This window comes from Emys orbicularis, chromosome 10 (genome assembly GCF_028017835.1).
Source record: "Emys orbicularis isolate rEmyOrb1 chromosome 10, rEmyOrb1.hap1, whole genome shotgun sequence".
NCBI classification, from domain to species: domain Eukaryota; kingdom Metazoa; phylum Chordata; order Testudines; family Emydidae; genus Emys; species Emys orbicularis.
Window position 1 is genome coordinate 40,894,514 of NC_088692.1, and position 17,422 is coordinate 40,911,935.

At 49.2% G+C, this 17,422-nt stretch overlaps 1 protein-coding gene across 1 annotated transcript in view; it reads left to right on the plus strand.

Annotated features, from left to right (window-relative positions):
• Window positions 1–13,379, plus strand: part of EME2 (essential meiotic structure-specific endonuclease subunit 2) — a 33,293-nt gene extending 19,914 nt beyond the window's left edge. The window contains 4 exon segments of the mRNA XM_065412685.1: window positions 10,825–10,954; window positions 11,585–11,756; window positions 11,758–11,778; window positions 13,209–13,379. Coding sequence (XP_065268757.1) covers window positions 10,825–10,954; window positions 11,585–11,756; window positions 11,758–11,778; window positions 13,209–13,379 — 494 coding nt within the window.
• Window positions 13,380–17,422: the final 4,043 nt, after the last annotated feature.

Sequence of the window (17,422 nt, forward strand, 5' to 3'; positions counted from 1 at the left end):
GAGCTATTACCGTCGAGGATTACAGAAGTCGAATTTAAAAGAGTTCTATTTCGAACTAAATAGCTTCGTGGTGTGGACGGGTGCAGGGTTAATTCGATGTAACGGCGCTAAATTCGATATAAACTCCTAGTGTAGACCAGGCCTTAGAAAGACCTCAAGATTTCTGGAATATGCTGCTCAAACAGTTTCACTTTTGTTTCTACTGCCTGTCCCTCCCTTCTCACATTTATCTCCAGACTTCTCCTTGTCCAGATAGATCTATTCCGCCCCCAACAATCTTCATTGAACTTTTTGAAACTTTGCACTTTTAGAGAGGGGTAAGGGATTGACTCTGTGTACACAAATTTGCAGAGGGACAATAGGGTTGAGGTCTGTTATTTCTCACCTCTATATTTTATGTATTTATTTATTTATTTATTTAAAAGCATTTTTGCTGTTAACAAGCATGTTATCTCTGGAGACACAAATCCAGAGTTTGAGAACTGCAAAACTAAGCATCTCTGATGGTATCTTCTAGACTGAGCCCTGAGTCCCATTGGGTAGATAGAAAGATTAACCTAAATAATCTATACAGAAGCCCCTGGAGCCCCATAAAATTGGATCCTTAATCCATGAACTATTGGAACTCATTTACAAAATTTATCTTAAATATTACATGAATATATTGTTTCATATTATAGAATTAGAATTTATAATCCATATTCCATGATGAGATATCTTTGAGCTATAATGTATCTTAATTAAAACTATCTTTAGATAGGTTTTTTCCTCAAAAAGCATTTGATCAAAAAATCGATTTAAATTAAATAAATCTGATTTTTTTTATTTTTTTTTTTTAAATCATTGTTTTTTATCCACCCTGGGAATAGCCAAAGCCTGCCTGAGCTTAGTACGCCCACTTGGCCTGAGTAGTGGAAGTTCTGACTCTTGATTTAAACCTGGGACAGACCATTGCTTTAGCGCCTTTGGGCAGTCTAGACCCATCACTTTGTGTGTGTTAGTGTTTGAACACTCAGGGTTGCACTTCAAATATTTGTATGAAGGAAACCTTCAAAGAACACAGCTTGGAGAAGCACAAATGTTTGGAAGTAAAGAGATTTGCAGCTAGTTATTGATGCAGCTCCATATGGCCTTTTATTTATCTACCCCTAGGAAGATAAGGCCCCTGCCCTGAGGAGTTTACTGGCAGAAGCAATAGAAAATGAAAGATTAAGCTGGAGCAGGCAGTGCCCAAGAAGAGATCAGTGATGGAAGCATAAACAAAAAGGTGACCAGGAGGCAGGAGCTTGGGACTATGACAGGCGTAGGGTGCGGCTTGGATAAAGGACATAGTAGCCTTGCATTCCAGCAGCCAAACAGAGATCAGAGTTGACACCCTTCCCCAACTCCCATCTATTCCCAGTAACTAGGCTGACCTTACAGTGCTCCCACTACACCATCAGTCTCTGGGTGTTGAGGAGGAAGAAAGATGGAAATTTGTGATTGTTTTGTTTTGTTTCAGAGTTTAAGAGAAGCCCCATCAGGGAGCAGGCCTGATCTGAGCCTTTGGACCGTCTGAAAGGCCCCTCCCTAAAATCCTACAGCCTGGCTGTCATTGGACTTGGCACCTACAGGTGGTATGATCTGTGTGTTAGGAGCATGACTGGAAAGCTAACATAGTGAGTGTGGATAAGGCTGTCTGTAGAAGGAGACATTTAGGGCTAAATTTCAAATCTCAGCGCCTAAGTTGTGTCTGCAAAACATGCTGTGCCAGCAGCTCACTGTGCCACACAGCAGGTGTTGTGTGTGTGAGAAGGGTGCTTGTGTGAGGAAATTCATGTTCTCAATGTACACCTGGTGTGGGGCAACAGTGTATTGAGTGTTGCAGGAGAAGGGTTCCATTTTGCAACTGCACTGTAAACAGCAAGGTTTGAAAATGTCACCTGGAAAGTTAAAATGGGACATTTTTAACCACATTGATTCACCACTCCCCAAAGCCAAGGGTCATGATGGAATGGCAGAGCTGTCTGATGAATCTGGCTGGAGCTGCTCTGGACACCACCACAGGCTGTGGTGTCCTCCCAACTCACAGATTCTGAGTTTCATAAGCAGGAGCTTAGGGCAGCTCGCTAACCAGGGCATAGACCTTCACTGGATTGAGCCCTTCTCACCATCTTGTGAGGCTGCTGGTCTGTGGCTTTCCTGGGGGAGCGTCCTAGTCACATACAGATACCTGTAACTCCCTCTTCCATATTCACGCAGACATGCCACGAAGGGCGTGTCCCTATTGGTGGCCATTTTAGGTCAGTTGTAGCCTTGTCTGTAATGGAGGCAGATCAAATCCTTACACATGGGGTGTCTCTCTTTGCAGAGGCAGTGTAGCGCGGTGGGCACCTGCTCCTGCCTGGAAGGGCTTGAAAGCAGCCCTGGAGAGGGCTGCAGCTCTAAAAGCTGGGCTGATTGGGGAAGTGTCCGCAGCTGGGCCACACCCCAATCAGGCCACAGCTGGCCTGTATAAAAAGGCTGGGAGTCAGGAGCTCAGCAGTCTCTCCCTAGCAGTAGAGAGAGAAGGGCCTGGTTGCCTGGAAGCTGAGAGGGTACCTAAAGTAGAGCAGGGCTTGGGAAAGGCTAGAGGAGCTGGGGAGCTCCGGCCTGGAAACCCCCGAGGCTGCAGGCCTGGTAAGGCCAATTAAGTATGGGGTTGCAGGGGGCAGCCCATGGGCAGGCAGAGGCAGCAGGTCCGAACCCCTTTGCCTGTGATGAGTGGCTTATACTGCAGTCTGCCCCAGTGAATGGGAGCTAGATGGAGACTGGCAGTAGCCAAGACTGAGGCTTTGTCTTCACTACCCGCCGATCCGGCGGGTAGCAATCGGTTTATCGGGGATCGACTTACCGCGTCTGGTGAAGACGCGGTAAAATCGATCCCTGATCGCTCTGCAGTCGACTCCGGAAATCCACCTCGGCAGGAGGCGGCAGCGGAGTCGGCGGCAGCGGTCGACTTTCCCGCGTCCTCACCGCTAGGTAAGCCGACCTAAAATACGCAACTTCAGCTACGGTATTCACGTAGCTGAAGTTGCGTATCTTAGGTCGGACCCCCGCTGTAGTGTAGACCTAGCCTGAGGCGAAGTGGGGATAGTGGGTGGGGGTTCCCCTGGGAGGGGGAGACCCAGAGCTGTGAGGGCAGCACCCCAGACAACAGGGCACTGGGTCCGGGAGGGACACGGGGGCCAGGCGGTAGTGGGATATCGGCCTGCAGAGGGCACTCCAGAGGCTGGAAGAGCTAATTCCCGAGATGACCGGCAGGAGGCGCCGCAGCGGTGAGTCCCGCATCGCTACAGGCAGCTACAGTGGCTGGGTCTATGCCTCTACCATTCCAGGTACCCTCTGAGGAGGGCTCCCAAGCAACAATATCCCTTGGCTTCTCTTCACTTGTGGGCACCCAGGGCAGCTCCCATGAACAGGGTTATATTTTATCCACCTGCTGCTGCTTGTCCACTCCACCTAGAGAGGGAGACAGAGTGGACCCCAGTCTCCATCCCACTGGCCACTCAGGCCCAGTGCTGGTACCCATAGTGGTCCTATATCCCAAATGGTGGCTACTCAGCCCATCCCTATGTGACACCAAAGGGAGAGCTGGAGGCCCAGCACTGCACAACCTAGGATGTACAGCAGGGGTGGGAAAACTACTGCCCGGGGGTCACATCCGGCCCATCAGACGTTTTAATCTGACCATCGAGCTCCCACCGGGGAGTGGGATCTGGGGCTTGTCCTGCTCTGCGCATGCCGTGGATCCTCGCGGCTCCCGGAAGCAGCAGCATGTCTCCGCACTGGCTCCTATGTGTAGGGGCAGCCAGGGGGCTCCGCACGCTGCCCACGCCCCAAGCACCACCCCTGCAGCTCCCATTGGCTGGGAACCGCAGCCAATGGGAGCTGCAGGGGTGGTGCCTGCAGACAGGGCAGCACGCAGAGCCGCCTGGCCGTGCCTACGCGTAGGAGCTGGAGGGGGGATGTGCTGCTGCTTCCGGGAGCTGTTTGAGGTAAGTGCCACCCAGAGCCTGCACCCCTATCCCCCTCCCATGTCCCAGCCCTGATCCCCCTCCTGCCCTCAGAACGCCTCCCAGCTCGGAGTACCCTCCTGCATCCCAAACCCCTCATCCCCAGCCCCACTCCAGAGCCCACACCCCCAGCCGGTGCCCTCACCACCACCCCTGAACCCCAACCTCCTGCCACAGGCCAGAGCCCCCTCCCGCACCCTGAACTCCTCATTTCTGGCCCCACCTCAGAGCCCGCACCCCCAGGCAGAGCCCTTACCCTCTCCCGCACCCCAACCCCAATTTCATGAGCATTCATGGCCCACCATACAATTTCCACACCCAGATGTGGCCCTCGGGCCAAAACGTTTGCCCACCCCTAATGTACAGCCTAGCAGAGGAACACAGTCATCTGGAGATCTTTCTGTCTTCAGCATGTGTGTGTGTGGAGGGGGGGCCTGAATCAAACTAAAAAGCCTCCTCTCTCTCTAGCTTATGGCAGGAGAAGGAGCTGGCAGATGTGGGAGGGTAAAGCAGGACTCTGACCCTGCCAGCAGTCCAGCTAGTCAGTACATAATCAAGAGGGGACTCCGGGAAAGGAATGGCCAGGAGAGAATGTGAGTGATGTGTGTCACTTCTACTTAGTATAACCATAGTCAGGACAAGCAGTGGTCACTGAGACCTGGAGAGCAGAGCAGACAGGAGGATCCCAGATTCCAGCCCAGCCCAGAGCTGTCTACAACGCAGCAGGAGATAGAGGAGGTGAAACTAACTACAGGCCTTGACTCTAATGTTGCTTGAGGGCAAGGGAGCTGCAGCTATGGGGAGAGGAGGCTCCTATGGATGAGCACTCAGGCACATTCCATGCTTGGGGAGGTGACAGCTCACCTGAAACAGACATTCTCCTCCCCCTTAGAAAGCCCTTAGGTGTTATCGGCAAAGGGGTTAGGGAGGAACAGGGATACTCAGGAGATTGGTAGTGAGGATTTGGAGCTTCTGAGCCCTAGGACGCTGGCTCAGATCTAGCCCAGGTTGGTGGAGCGCACCTCCTTTCCCCCAAATGGTGTGCAGTGGCCTGTGTGAAAGGAATTGTTGGGCTCAGCCCAATGCCTAGTGGCCAGGTGTGGCAGAGTGCTGCTAGTGAGGCCTTAATCAGCTCCTGCCATCCCAGCCCCAATCAGGAGGATTGGACTGGGGCTAGGTAGATAGCCTGATGCTTGCCTGGTAACTGACCACATCTGCCAGTCTTGGTAGCAGGAGCTATAAGGCTGGGAGGAAGTGAGAGCAAAGGGAGGGCAGAGACCAGGAGGCGAAGGTCAGGTTCAGATTCAGAGGGAGGTGGGAGTCTCCTACTCTGTTCCTGGCCAGCCCTGTGGTAGGTCAAGCTGTTGTAAAAAGCCTGGAAACTGGTGGTGGGGACTTGATCACAAATAAAGAGCACGGGTGTTGCACCAGCCTGAAGTTTCCCTGAGTCTCTGAAAAGAGGGGGAGAAGGGCTGAACCAGAGGGGCACGGCATGCGCCCCATTACACGTGGGGGCTCGTCCGGGATCCAAGGCCACTGCCAGTGCCTGGCTACACAAGGATGGAGGGAACTGTGCAGTGGCTAGCTAAACAGCAAGAGGAGCTGCAGAAAAACCTGCAGGCCTTCCAGCAGTCCCACCAGGCAGAGTTGTAGGCCCTACTTGCCTTGCAGGCCGAACAACAGAACAACTTCATCCGGGAGCAGGCCAGTGTACAGCAGCAGCTCCTGCACCAGTGGGTGAGTCCCCCTGGAGGTGATGGCAGCCGTGCACTAGGGTTGGGGCTCTATAAGATGGGCTCTGCCAATGACCCCGATGCCTTCCTGTGTATGTTTGAGCGGGTGGCTGCGGGTTCTGGATGGGACATGGCAACCTGGGCCCTAAGACTGACCCCCTATCTGTCCGGCGAGGCACAGGCTGCCTATATGGCCTTAAGTGACAAACAGGCCAAAGATTATGATGCGGTGAAGGCGGCTGTCCTAGACCGGATGGGACTGTCGGTGGAAAAGTACAGACAGACGTTTCGGGCAGCCTGATGGACAGCGGGTTTGCGGCTCCGAGCTTTTGCCCAGAAGCTCACAGACTGGGCCGGACAAAAAGCATTGAGTACATTAGCTTTTTCCACATCCTCTGTCACTAGGTTGCCTCCCTCATTCAGTAAGGGGCCCACACTTTCCTTGACTTTCTTCTTGTTGCTAACATACCTGAAGAAACCCTTCTCGTTACTCTTAACATCTCTTGCTAGCTGCAACTCCAAGTGTGATTTGGCCTTCCTGATTTCAGTCCTGCATGCCTGAGCAATATTTTTATACTCCTTCCTGGTCATTTGTCCAATCTTCTACTTCTTGTAAGCTTCCTTTTTGTGTTTAAGATCAGCAAGGATTTCACTGTTAAGTCACTGTTACACTGTTTCACTGTTAAACTTGGAGGAGAGGAAGGTGACCAGGAACAGTCAACATGGATTCATCAAGGGCAAGTCATGCCTAACCAACCTGATTGCCTTCTATGAGATAACTGACTCTGTGGATATGGGGAAAAGCGGTGGATGTGATATATCTTGACTTTAGCAAAGCTTTTGATACAGTCTCCCACAGTATTCTTGCTGGCAAGTTAAAGAAGTATGGGCTGGATGAATGGACTATAAGGTGGATAGAAAGCTGGCTAGATCGTCGGGCTCAACGGGTAGTGATCAATGGCTCCATGTCTAGTTGGCAGCCCATATCAAGCGGAGTGCCCCAGGGGTCGGACCTGGGGCCGGTTTTGTTCAATATCTTCATTAATGATCTGGATGATGGGATTAATTAATTGCACCTTCAGCAAGTTTGCAGATGACACTACACTGGGAGGAGTGGTAGATACGCTGGAGGGTAGGGATAGGATACAGAGGGACCAATACAAATTAGAGGATTGGGCCAAAACAAATCTGATGAGGTTCAACAAGGACAAGTGCAGAGTCCTGCACTGAGGATGGAAGAATCCCATCCACTGCTACAGACTAGGGACTGAGTGGCTAAGCAGCAGTTCTGCAGAAAAGGACCTGGGGATTACAGTGGACGAGAAGCTGGATATGAGTTAACAGTGTGCCCTTGTTGCCAAGAAGGCTAACGGCATTTTGTGCTCTATAAGTAGGAGCATCGCCTGCAGATCGAGGGATGTGATCATTCCCCTCTATTCAGCATTGGTGAGGCCTGATCTGGAGTACTGTGTCCAGTTTTGGTCCCCTCACTACAGAAGGGATGTGGACAAATTGGAGAGAGTTCAGCGGAGGGCAACAAAAATGATTAGGGGGCTGGGGCACATGACTTACGAGGAGAGGCTGAGGGAACTGGTGTTTGTTGACAGCGTTATTCAGTCTGCAGAAGAGAAGAATGAGGGGGGATTCAACTTTGAGGGGATGCTTTCAACTACCTGAAAGGGGGTTCCAAAGAGGATGGAGCTAGGCTGTTCTCAGTGGTACCAGATGACAGAACAAGGAGTAATAGTCTCAAGTTGCAGTGGGGGAGGTTTAGGTGGATATTAGGGGGGGTAATTTCACTTGGAGGGTGGTGGATATAAACTGTTCAGGAAGGACTGGCAGGGCAGAAATAGGTGGGGGAGTTGCATTGTATGTAAGAGAGGAGTATGACTGCTCAGAGCTCCGGTATGAAACTGCAGAAAAACCTGAGAGTCTCTGGATTAAGTTTAGAAGTGTGAGCAACAAGGGTGATGTCGTGGTGGGAGTCTGCTATAGACCACCAGACCAGGGGGATGAGGTGGACGAGGCTTTCTTCCAGCAACTAGCAGAAGTTACTAGATCGCAGGCCCTGGTTCTCATGGGAGACTTTAATCACCCTGATATCTGCTGGGAATGTAATACAGCGGTGCACAGACAATCCAGGAAGTTTTTGGAAAGTGTAGGGGACAATTTCCTGGTGCAAGTGCTGGAGGAACCAACTAGGGGCAGAGCTCTTCTAGACCTGCTGCTCACAAACCGGGAAGAATTAGTAGGGGAAGCAAAAGTGGATGGGAACCTGGAAGGCAGTGACCGTGAGATGGTTGAGTTCAGGATCCTGACACAAGGAAGAAAGGAGAGCAGCAGAATATGGACCCTCGACTTCAGAAAAGCAGACTTTGACTCCCTCAGGGAACTGATGGGCAGGATCCCCTGGGAGAATAACATGAGGGGGAAAGGAGTCCAGGAGAGCTGGCTGTATTTTAAAGAATCCTTATTGAGGTTGCAGGAAAAAACATCACGATGTAAATATGGCAGGCGACCAGTTTGGCTTAACAGTGAAATCCTTGCTGATCTTAAACGCAAAAAAGAAGCTTACAAGAAGTGGAAGATTGGACAAATGACCAGGGAGGAGTATAAAAATATTGCTCAGGCATGCAGGAGTGAAATTAGGAAGGCCAAATCACACTTGGAGTTGCAGCTAGCAAGAGATGTTAAGAGTAACAAGAAGGGTTTCTTCAGATATGTTAGCAACAAGAAGAAAGTCAAGGAAAGTGTGGGCCCCTTACTGAATGAGGGAGGCAACCTAGTGACAGAGGATGTGGAAAAAGCTAATGTACTCAATGCTTTTTTTGCCTCTGTCTTCACAAACAAAGTCAGCTCCCAGACTGCTGCATTGGGCAGCACAATATGGGGAGGGGGTGACCAGCCCTCTGTGGAGAAAGAAGTGGTTCGGGACTATTTAGAAAAACTGGACGAGCACAAGTCCATGGGGCCGGATGCGCTGCATCCAAGGGTGCTAAAGTTGTTGGCGGATGTGATTGCAGAGCCATTGGCCATTACCTTTGAAAACCCATGGCGATCGGGGGAGGTCCCAGATGACTGGAAAAAGGCTAATGTAGTGCCCATCTTTAAAAAAGGGAAGAAGCAGAATCTGGGGAACTACAGGCCAGTCAGCCTCACCTCAGTCCCTGGAAAAATCATGGAGCAAGTCCTCAAGGAATCAATTCTGAAGCACTTAGAGGAGAGGAAAGTGATCAGGAACAGTCAGCATGGATTCACCAACGGCAAGTCATGCCTGACTAATCTAATTGCCTTCTATCATGAGATAACTGGCTCTGTGGATGAGGGGAAAGCAGTGGATGTGTTATTCCTTGGCTTTAGCAAAGCTTTTGATACGGTCTCCCACAGTATTCTTGCTGGCAAGTTAAAGAAGTATGGGCTGGATGAATGGACTATAAGGTGGATAGAAAGCTGGCTAGATCGTCGGGCTCAACGGGTAGTGATCAATGGCTCCATGTCTAGTTGGCAGCCAGTATCAAGCGTAGTGCCCCAAGAGTCAGTCCTGGGGCCGGTTTTGTTCAATATCTTCAATAATGATCTGGAGGATGGCGTGGACTGCACTCTCAGTAAGTTTGCAGATGACACTAAACTGGAAGGAGTGGTAGATACGCTGGAGGGTAGGGATAGGATACAGAGGGACCTAGACAAATTAGAGGGTTGGGCCAAAAGAAACCTGATGAGGTTCAACAAGGACAAGTGCAGAATCCTGCACTTAGGACAGAAGAATCCCATTCACTGTTACAGACTAGGGACGGAATGGCTAGGAAGCAGTTCTGAAGAAAAGGACCTAGGGGTTACAGTGGATGAGAAGCTGGATATGAGGCAACTGTGTGCCCTTGTTGCCAAGAAGGCTAACGGCATTTTGGGCTGTATAAGTAGGGGCATGGCCAGCAGATCGAGGGACGTGATCATTCCCCTCTATTCAGCATTGGTGAGGCCTGATCTGGAGTACTGTGTCCAGTTTTGAGCCCCACACTACAAGAAGGATGTGGAAAAATTGGAAAGAGTCCAGCGGAGGGCAACAAAAATGATTAGGGGGCTGGAGGATGACTTAAGAGGAGGGGCTGAGGGAACTGGGATTGTTTAGTCTGCAGAAGAGAAGAATGAGGGGGGATTTGATAGCTGCTTTCAACTACCTGAAAGGGGGTTCCAAAGAGGATGGATCTAGACTGTTCTCAGTGGTACCAGATGACAGAACAAGGAGTAATAGTCTCAAGTTGCAGTGGGGGAGGTTTAGGTTGGATATTAGGAAAATCTTTTTCACTAGGAGGGTGGTGAAGTACTGGAATGGGTTACCTAGGGAGGTGGTGGAATCTCCTTCCTTAGAGGTTTTTAAGGTCAGGCTTGACAAAGCCCTGGCTGGGATGATTTAGTTGGGGATTGGTCCTGTTTTGAGCAGGGGGTTGGACTAGATGACCTCCTGAGGTCTCTTCCAACCCTGATATTCATTGATGCTAAGTGCTTCAAAATGGATTCCTTGAGGACCTGCTCCATGATTTTGTCGGGGACTGAAGTGAGGCTGTAGGTCCCTGGGTTCTCTTTCTTCTCTTTTTTAAATATGGGCACTATATTTGCCTGTTGCCAATCGTCTGGGACCTCCCCCAATCGCCATAAGTTTTCAAAGATAATGGCCAGTGGCTCTGCAATCACATCAGCCAACTCCCTCAGCACCCTTGGATGCGTTAGATCTGGACCCATGGACTTGTGCATGTCCAGCTTTTCTAAATGGTCCTTAACCTGTTCTTTCACCACTGAGGGCTGCTCACCACCTCCCCATATTGTGTTGCCCAGTACAGCAGTGTGGGAGCTGACCTTGTCTGTGAAGATGGAGGCAAAAAAAAAGCATTGAGTACTTCAGCTCTTTCCACATCCTCTGTCACTATGTTACCTCCCCCATTCAGTAAGCGTCCCCACTTTCCCTGACCTTCTTCTTGTTGCTAACATACCTGTAGAAACCCTTCTTGTTACCCTTCACATCCCTTGCTAGCTGCAACTCTTGCATGTTTCGCTCATTTTAGTTCTCCTCCTCCGGGGGCTGGTGGTGCTACAGCTCTGGAGTAACACTGAGGTCTGGTTCCTGGACACATGGCATGAGTTGAGCCAGCATGTTTCTGCACTGACCAAGACAATAGCGAAACACCCATACAAGTGAGTTTGTGTCACCTAGGCAGATGCTCCCAACTCTTAACCCCCAGCTGAATCCCAAGCCCAGAACATCAGCATCACTCTTTGTTCTGGTTGTGACTCTGACACACTGTGGGATCACGGTTGATGCTGCTCCCGTGGCAGATCCTTATAGAGAGAGCCTCACACCCTGAACTCAGTGCCGTGGTATTTCAGGGGGCTCCATGTGGGTGCGGGGGGACCCAGTTTGTCTCCTGTCACGGTATTCAGAATAGACTGGATGTAGGAATGTTCATTTCATGACTGGCCCTGTATGGTTATTTGGCTCTTTCCCCTCCCCCATTGCCATTCACACTCTCAGTACACTGTGCTCTACCATCTAGGAATAACAGTGTTTGTGGGATAAGAGGTGTAGGCTGGGAAATAAGATCCGGTGAGGAACATTAGGTGACAGTAGAACATGCTGTCTTAGCAGCAGGAGGGAGGTGACCCTTCTGAAGATGGAGAGGGATGTGAGCTAATGGAGGAAAAATGCTGGTCCTGGAGGAATAGAGGTGGACTAGCCAGAAACCCTATTACAGAGGCTGCTGGTAAGATGTAATCTCCCAAACATGCACCACTGCATGTCCTATCCTTGCATCTGTCTTTCTGCAGGAAACAGCTGGAGACCCAACTATTCTCCTTCTGCACTGATGGGGGCTGGTCCAGCGGCATACATGTGGAGAAGGACGGGATGGGACTGCAACAGGTGTGAAAGAGACAAATCCAGCAGTTTAACAAAGTCAGCCCTGTTGTGGCAGCAGCAGCCATAGCAGCAGCATACCCTTTCCCCAAGCCTACTACTCCAGGCCAGCCCTTGAGCCACTCAGCAACATAAGAACATATATAAGAACGGCCATACTGGGTCAGATCAAAGGTCCATCTAGCCCAGTATCCTGTCTTCCGACAGTGGCCAATGCCAGGTGCCTCAGAGGGAATGAACAGAACAGGTGATCCATCCCCCATCGCCCATTCCCAGCTTCTGGCAAACAGAGGCTAGGGACACCATCCCTGCCCATTCTTGTGTTATGAGGAGTAAATAACACTTCCTTATTTACTTTCTCCACACCAGTCATGATTTTATAGACCTCGATTATATCCCCCTTAGTTGTCTCTTTTCCAAGCTGAAAAGTCCCAGTATTATTAATCTCTCCTCATATGGAAGCTGTTCCATACCCCTAATGCATTTTTAGGCATACCATGGATTTATATAGAGGCAATATGATATTTTCTGTATTATTATACATCCCTTCTCTAATGGTTCCCAACATTCTGTTCGCTTTTTTGACTGCCACTGCACACTGAGTGAATGTTTTCCGAGAACTATCCACAATGACTCCAAGATCTACTCCCTTCCTGTAGAAAAGCCCTGTCTGATGGAATGGGACCATCATCAATGGACAAGCTGCCCTTATATAAAATGTCTGTAGCTGCCTGCAAATAACAAGGTTTCATGGTCACACTAGGGAGACATTTCAGTAATTGCTACTGTAAGATCTATTAGCTTGTCTAGTCCCCCCTGTGCCCCAGCTAGCCCAGGGCTCCCCCGCCTTTTGTCTAGTCCCCCACTTTGGTCTGGTTTGCTCAGGGAATCTTCCTGTGGTACATCCAATGCCTTTGTCTGGGCTGATTTTAAATGGCTTAATCCGAAGCAAATGAGATAGCAGGAATCAATATAGGCCTGTCAGATAGTCAGGGAGGTGAGGAGGAGGACGGGATGAGGAGGAGGAGAAGATAGCAGTAGAATCAGTGGATGTTTCTCACTGGTAAAATGCATGGTGTGAAATGTTAGGCTTCTGCTTAACACTTCTGTGGTTATTTTTGGTGGGAGACAAACACTTTCTACCAGGAAATACGGTTTCCTCAGCAGTTCAGAACTAATCACACACAAGCTTTGTCCCTTTGTCATCCAATGAGGCAGAGCTTACAAATAAAAGCCTCACTAGTCCTTTTGCCAAATGCATACTCCCTCTCCCCTGCTCAGATCGTCATGGTTAGCATTCCCTCCATGGAGATGTACCCATTTCCTTGGGAACAGGGAGGATGGAATGCACATCAGTTGTGTGGGGGGTGGGAGTGATTTGTGAGCATAAATTCTTACTTCTGACTTTATCCTCTTAACCCTGCATGGCAGAAGAAGCACTGCGCCTTCAGTCACAGGTGGATCTAAGTCCTGTGCCGGAGATAAAATTTTAGTTGTATGGTGTCTACACCAATTTGTTCTCCTGTTTCCTCTAAGGCCTATCAAGAGTGCAGCACAGAGAAGGACAGACTCCTCCTGCTGCGTGACATTTGGGTTAAAGCAGAGGATAGCAGGCGAGAACGACGGCTTGGGGCAGACTTATCCTGCCAAGTCTCTCTCTTCTTGACATCCACTAATCAAGACCTTGTTTTGGACTTAAGTGCATAGTGGATTTTGGGAAATGATGGGGTTGGTCTGTCCAGATGTTAAATCTAGCAGTGCCTGAGCTATCATTAGCTTAGCAGTGCTGCTCTGAATCCAGCCTCTTGAGGCAGTGGATTCTGCTTCAGAATGGAGACTTGTACTTCACGACATTTCTCATTACAGATGCTGGCTTCAGCCCCATGGCTCCAGTTTTGCTATTTAAATAAATACCCTTCCTTGTGCATCCATGGGCAGAGCAGAGTAAAAGCTGGCAGTCTTAGAACACAACAGTGCAGCCAGGAGTACAGTGATCTCTCCCTGGGCAGCAGGAGATCATCTCCTTTGCTGTGGGAGATGCATGAGATTAGTACTCCTGTGTCAGCCATGCAGCAAGACCTTGGTAGGCTTAGCCTCCCTTGGCTGCTTTATAGACCTGATTCGTAACCTCCCTGCTCCCCACAAGTCCTTGTGGGAGATGGTCTGGTTAGGCTCCTGACTCCCAGCACCACCACCCTGGCTGTTGTCTCCTGAGTGGGGTAGAACTACTTTAAAGGTGGTGGTGGTGGGGGGAGGAATTAACCAGTGGTCTTGACTACTTGACTACCTGCTGGCCTAGAGGGGAGTAGCTTAGCTGTGAGAGAGCAGACCAGACTAAAATGAGTAAAATCATCTGCACTTGGATAGCTGGGCTCCCCAGCTGTCAATGCCAGGCTAGCTAGAGAAAACTCTTGAACAAAAAGGGAGTGTGTATTATTCCCACCCCAGAGATGTTAAGGTCAACAGCTTTAAAAATGGCCTCTCGCTGGGTTCCCAAACTTTGACCACTAGTGTTTGAATTTTGATAGGTACTTGGTACTCCCAGCTCCCCTTGACTGTAGGAACTGTGGGTTTTTAATGCTTCTGAAAATAAGGCCCTAGCTCTTTAAGTTTGGGTTTCCGTGTTGAAATGAGAATCCTCTCTTGCTTCAGTGGGTCTCCAGGTAGCATTGCTCACTTACTTGGAGGAGGGAAACTAGGAAGGGACAGCAGATGAATAGAAATCCTTGTTTTAAATGGCTGTTCCATGGGGATACGTTCTTCCAATAAACTAATTTAAGTAAACAAGCTGGCCAGGTCATTGTGTTGCCAAAGAAATTCCTTGTTCAACCATGTTAGGATATAGATATTCAGGCCTGTCTGTAAAGGCCTATATTTTAAGAATTTAGGTGTATTCTTATCACTTAGCTAGTTATAGAGGTATAAAAGAAAGAATCAAAATCACTTTCTGTATGTGTAAGAGCCTTCTCTCACTGTGACAGTCTGAGGCCTGGTTCTTAGGCTAAGGCCTTCGGCTAAGCAGCAGAGGCAGCCATAGACTGGGAAATGCATGGTCACATCTAGGGTTACCATACGTCCGGTTTTTCCTGGACATGTCCGGCTTTTTGGTAATCAAACCCCCGTCCGGGGGGAATTGCCAAAAAGCCGAACATGTCCGGGAAAATACCGGCCGGGCACTTCCCCTCCCGCGGATGCTCTGCTCCTCCCCTGACTCTTTGGCTCTGTTTAAGAGCTGAGCTGCCCGAGCGCTACCGGCTTCGGGCAGCCCCCATGCCTCCGGACCCTGAGCCGCCGGCCGGGCACTTCCCCTCCCGGGCTCCAGCTGCTCTGCTCCGGCAGCGCAGGGTCTGGAGGCAAGGGGGCTGCCCGAAGCCGGAGCGCTCGGGCAGCTCGGCTCTTAAACAGAGCCAAAGAGTCAGGGGCGCAGGGTCTGGGGGCTGCCCGGCAAACCGTGAAGCCGGTAGCGCTCGGGCAGCCCTTTTTGCGTGGCTGGGAAGGAGGAGGGGGAGTTAGGGCGGGGACTTTGGGGAAGGGGCAGGGAATGGGTGGAGTTGGGGCGGGGCCGGGGGTGGGAAAGGGGCGGGGGCGGGGCCCCGTGGAGTGTCCTCTTTTTTTATTTTTTAAATATGGTAACCCTAGTCACATCCTCACATTCCAAACTAGTCACATGGAAATAAGGTGCTATTGGACTGTTAGGAATATCAGAACAGGATTGTATTCCTATCACCTCCAGAGAAAGGAAAGAGCCTAGAAGATATAAAAGGAAACTTAGGTTGATAGTTTTCTGTCTGGTAAGAACTCACTTATCAATAGACACAGCTAGAAAACGCTTATGTCTGTATAGATGTAGTTGTAAAATCCTCACTTCTGTATTGTTTTGTATGTTTATTTGCATGGTCTCTGTCTGGTTCTGTAATTGTTTCTGTCTGCTGTATAATTAATTTTGCTGGGTGTAAACTAATTAAGGTAGTGGGATATAATTGGTTAGCTAATAATGTTACAATATGTTAGGATTGGTTAGGTAAATTTTAGTAGAATGATTAAGGTATAGCTAAAAATATTACTATATAAATTAGGAGCAAACAGGAAGTAAGTTGGGATTCGAAAATAAGGAAAAAGGAAACTGGAATCATGCTTGCTGGAAGTTCACCCCAATAAACATCGAATTGTTTGCGTCTTTAGACTTCAGGTATTGTTGCTCTCTGTTCATGCGAGAAGGACCAGGGAAGAGAGAGGGTGAAGGAATAAGCCCCCTAACAAAACAAACCACAGTAATGCGGTGTCCTAATACAGAAGAGCAAGTGGTTAAGCTTCTCATCTAACAGATGTTCCAGGTCCTGTAACTGGAAAAGCAAGTCAAGTTCTCATAACGATTTCATCACAGTGGAGGGTATTGGGCTCATCTCAGAGAATGCATGTAGCTAGTGTGGGAAGTTTTAGAGGAGCAACACCGTATCATCTCTACCAGTGAGACATGTGGGTACTTCCTGCGTTTCCTCCCACAGCTGTACTTAGAATGTTAAAGGGCACTCTGTAGTGCTTTCCCGACTTAGTTCAGCACAGTTGATATTGAAAGCTGAAGGTCTCAGCCTCCACCATATGCATGTAAACACCTTCATTTCAGTGGTAGCTCCAGTTCAGACAAGAGTCTTCCAAATCACCTGCATCTGGCTACTTCAGGGGTAAGATTAGAGCTCTGCAAGAAGAACCTTAACCAGAAGTCATTTGCTAACTCAGTCCCCTCTGAGGAGAGGCTGGAAGTGAGAGGGAGTTCATTTCCTGCTGCTATTCAGTACTGCTGAGGTGTAAGATTGTGGATAAAGAAGACAGCAGGCTCCACAGCTCTCACAAACAGACACAAGAGGAAGGAGCACGCAAGTCTTTCTGGTGCTGTGCCTCCCTATGTTTGGTGGGAGGGCGAAGAGTTCACTTACCCCAGCCTTGTGGCAGGTATGATGTTACTTTGCTACAGGGAGCATAAGTATTAGACAGCAGAAGAGAACTACTTACCAGTTCTATTTCAATCTAGCATCCTAATTGAGACCAGCTTTGTTATCTTAGTACCCTGAGCCAGTCAGTCCTTACAACTCTAGGCATATTACTGTTACAGAACATGCCTGCTGTTTTATATGTTCAATACCTGCTCCCATCACTTTGTGTCCTGACTTGCTAGTTATCAAGACAGTGCCTATAGTTACAAGGTAACAGGATATTTTTTTCCTCAGTGATGTTTAAAGTCTTATAGATCAGGGTCACTTCTGAGCTGGGAAATAGGTTCTTCCCTGACTGAAGGTAAATGGGAGCAGTTTCAGGCCACGGATGGATTATTTTCTGCCAAAGGATCCAGCCCCTTGTCAGTCTCTAATCCAGGAGTATTTCTTTCTGACACCCAGGAGAGGAATAGACTTTCTGGCCTGCTACAGTCAGCATGCAAGTCTTGTATGAACATTATGCAAAATAACTACTGATAAAGCTGTGTTGAGTTTCAAATCAGGTGCCTGGCACCAGGCCTGTCATAGTAATAGATCAAGTGAGAGCTGTGTGGATCCCACTGTCTGATTTACTAGGAGCCCTGCATTATTCATCCATTCTTTGGGGCAATAAAACCAGAGTCTCAGGTATTAATTTGATTAACAAAGGAGGCAGCAAGTCAGATCCCACCTTTATCCTCTCCTTACATAAAAGGTGCACCTATTTAACCATGTAACTGCCATAGTGTATCGGCCCTGAGCTCCATCTAATCCAGTATC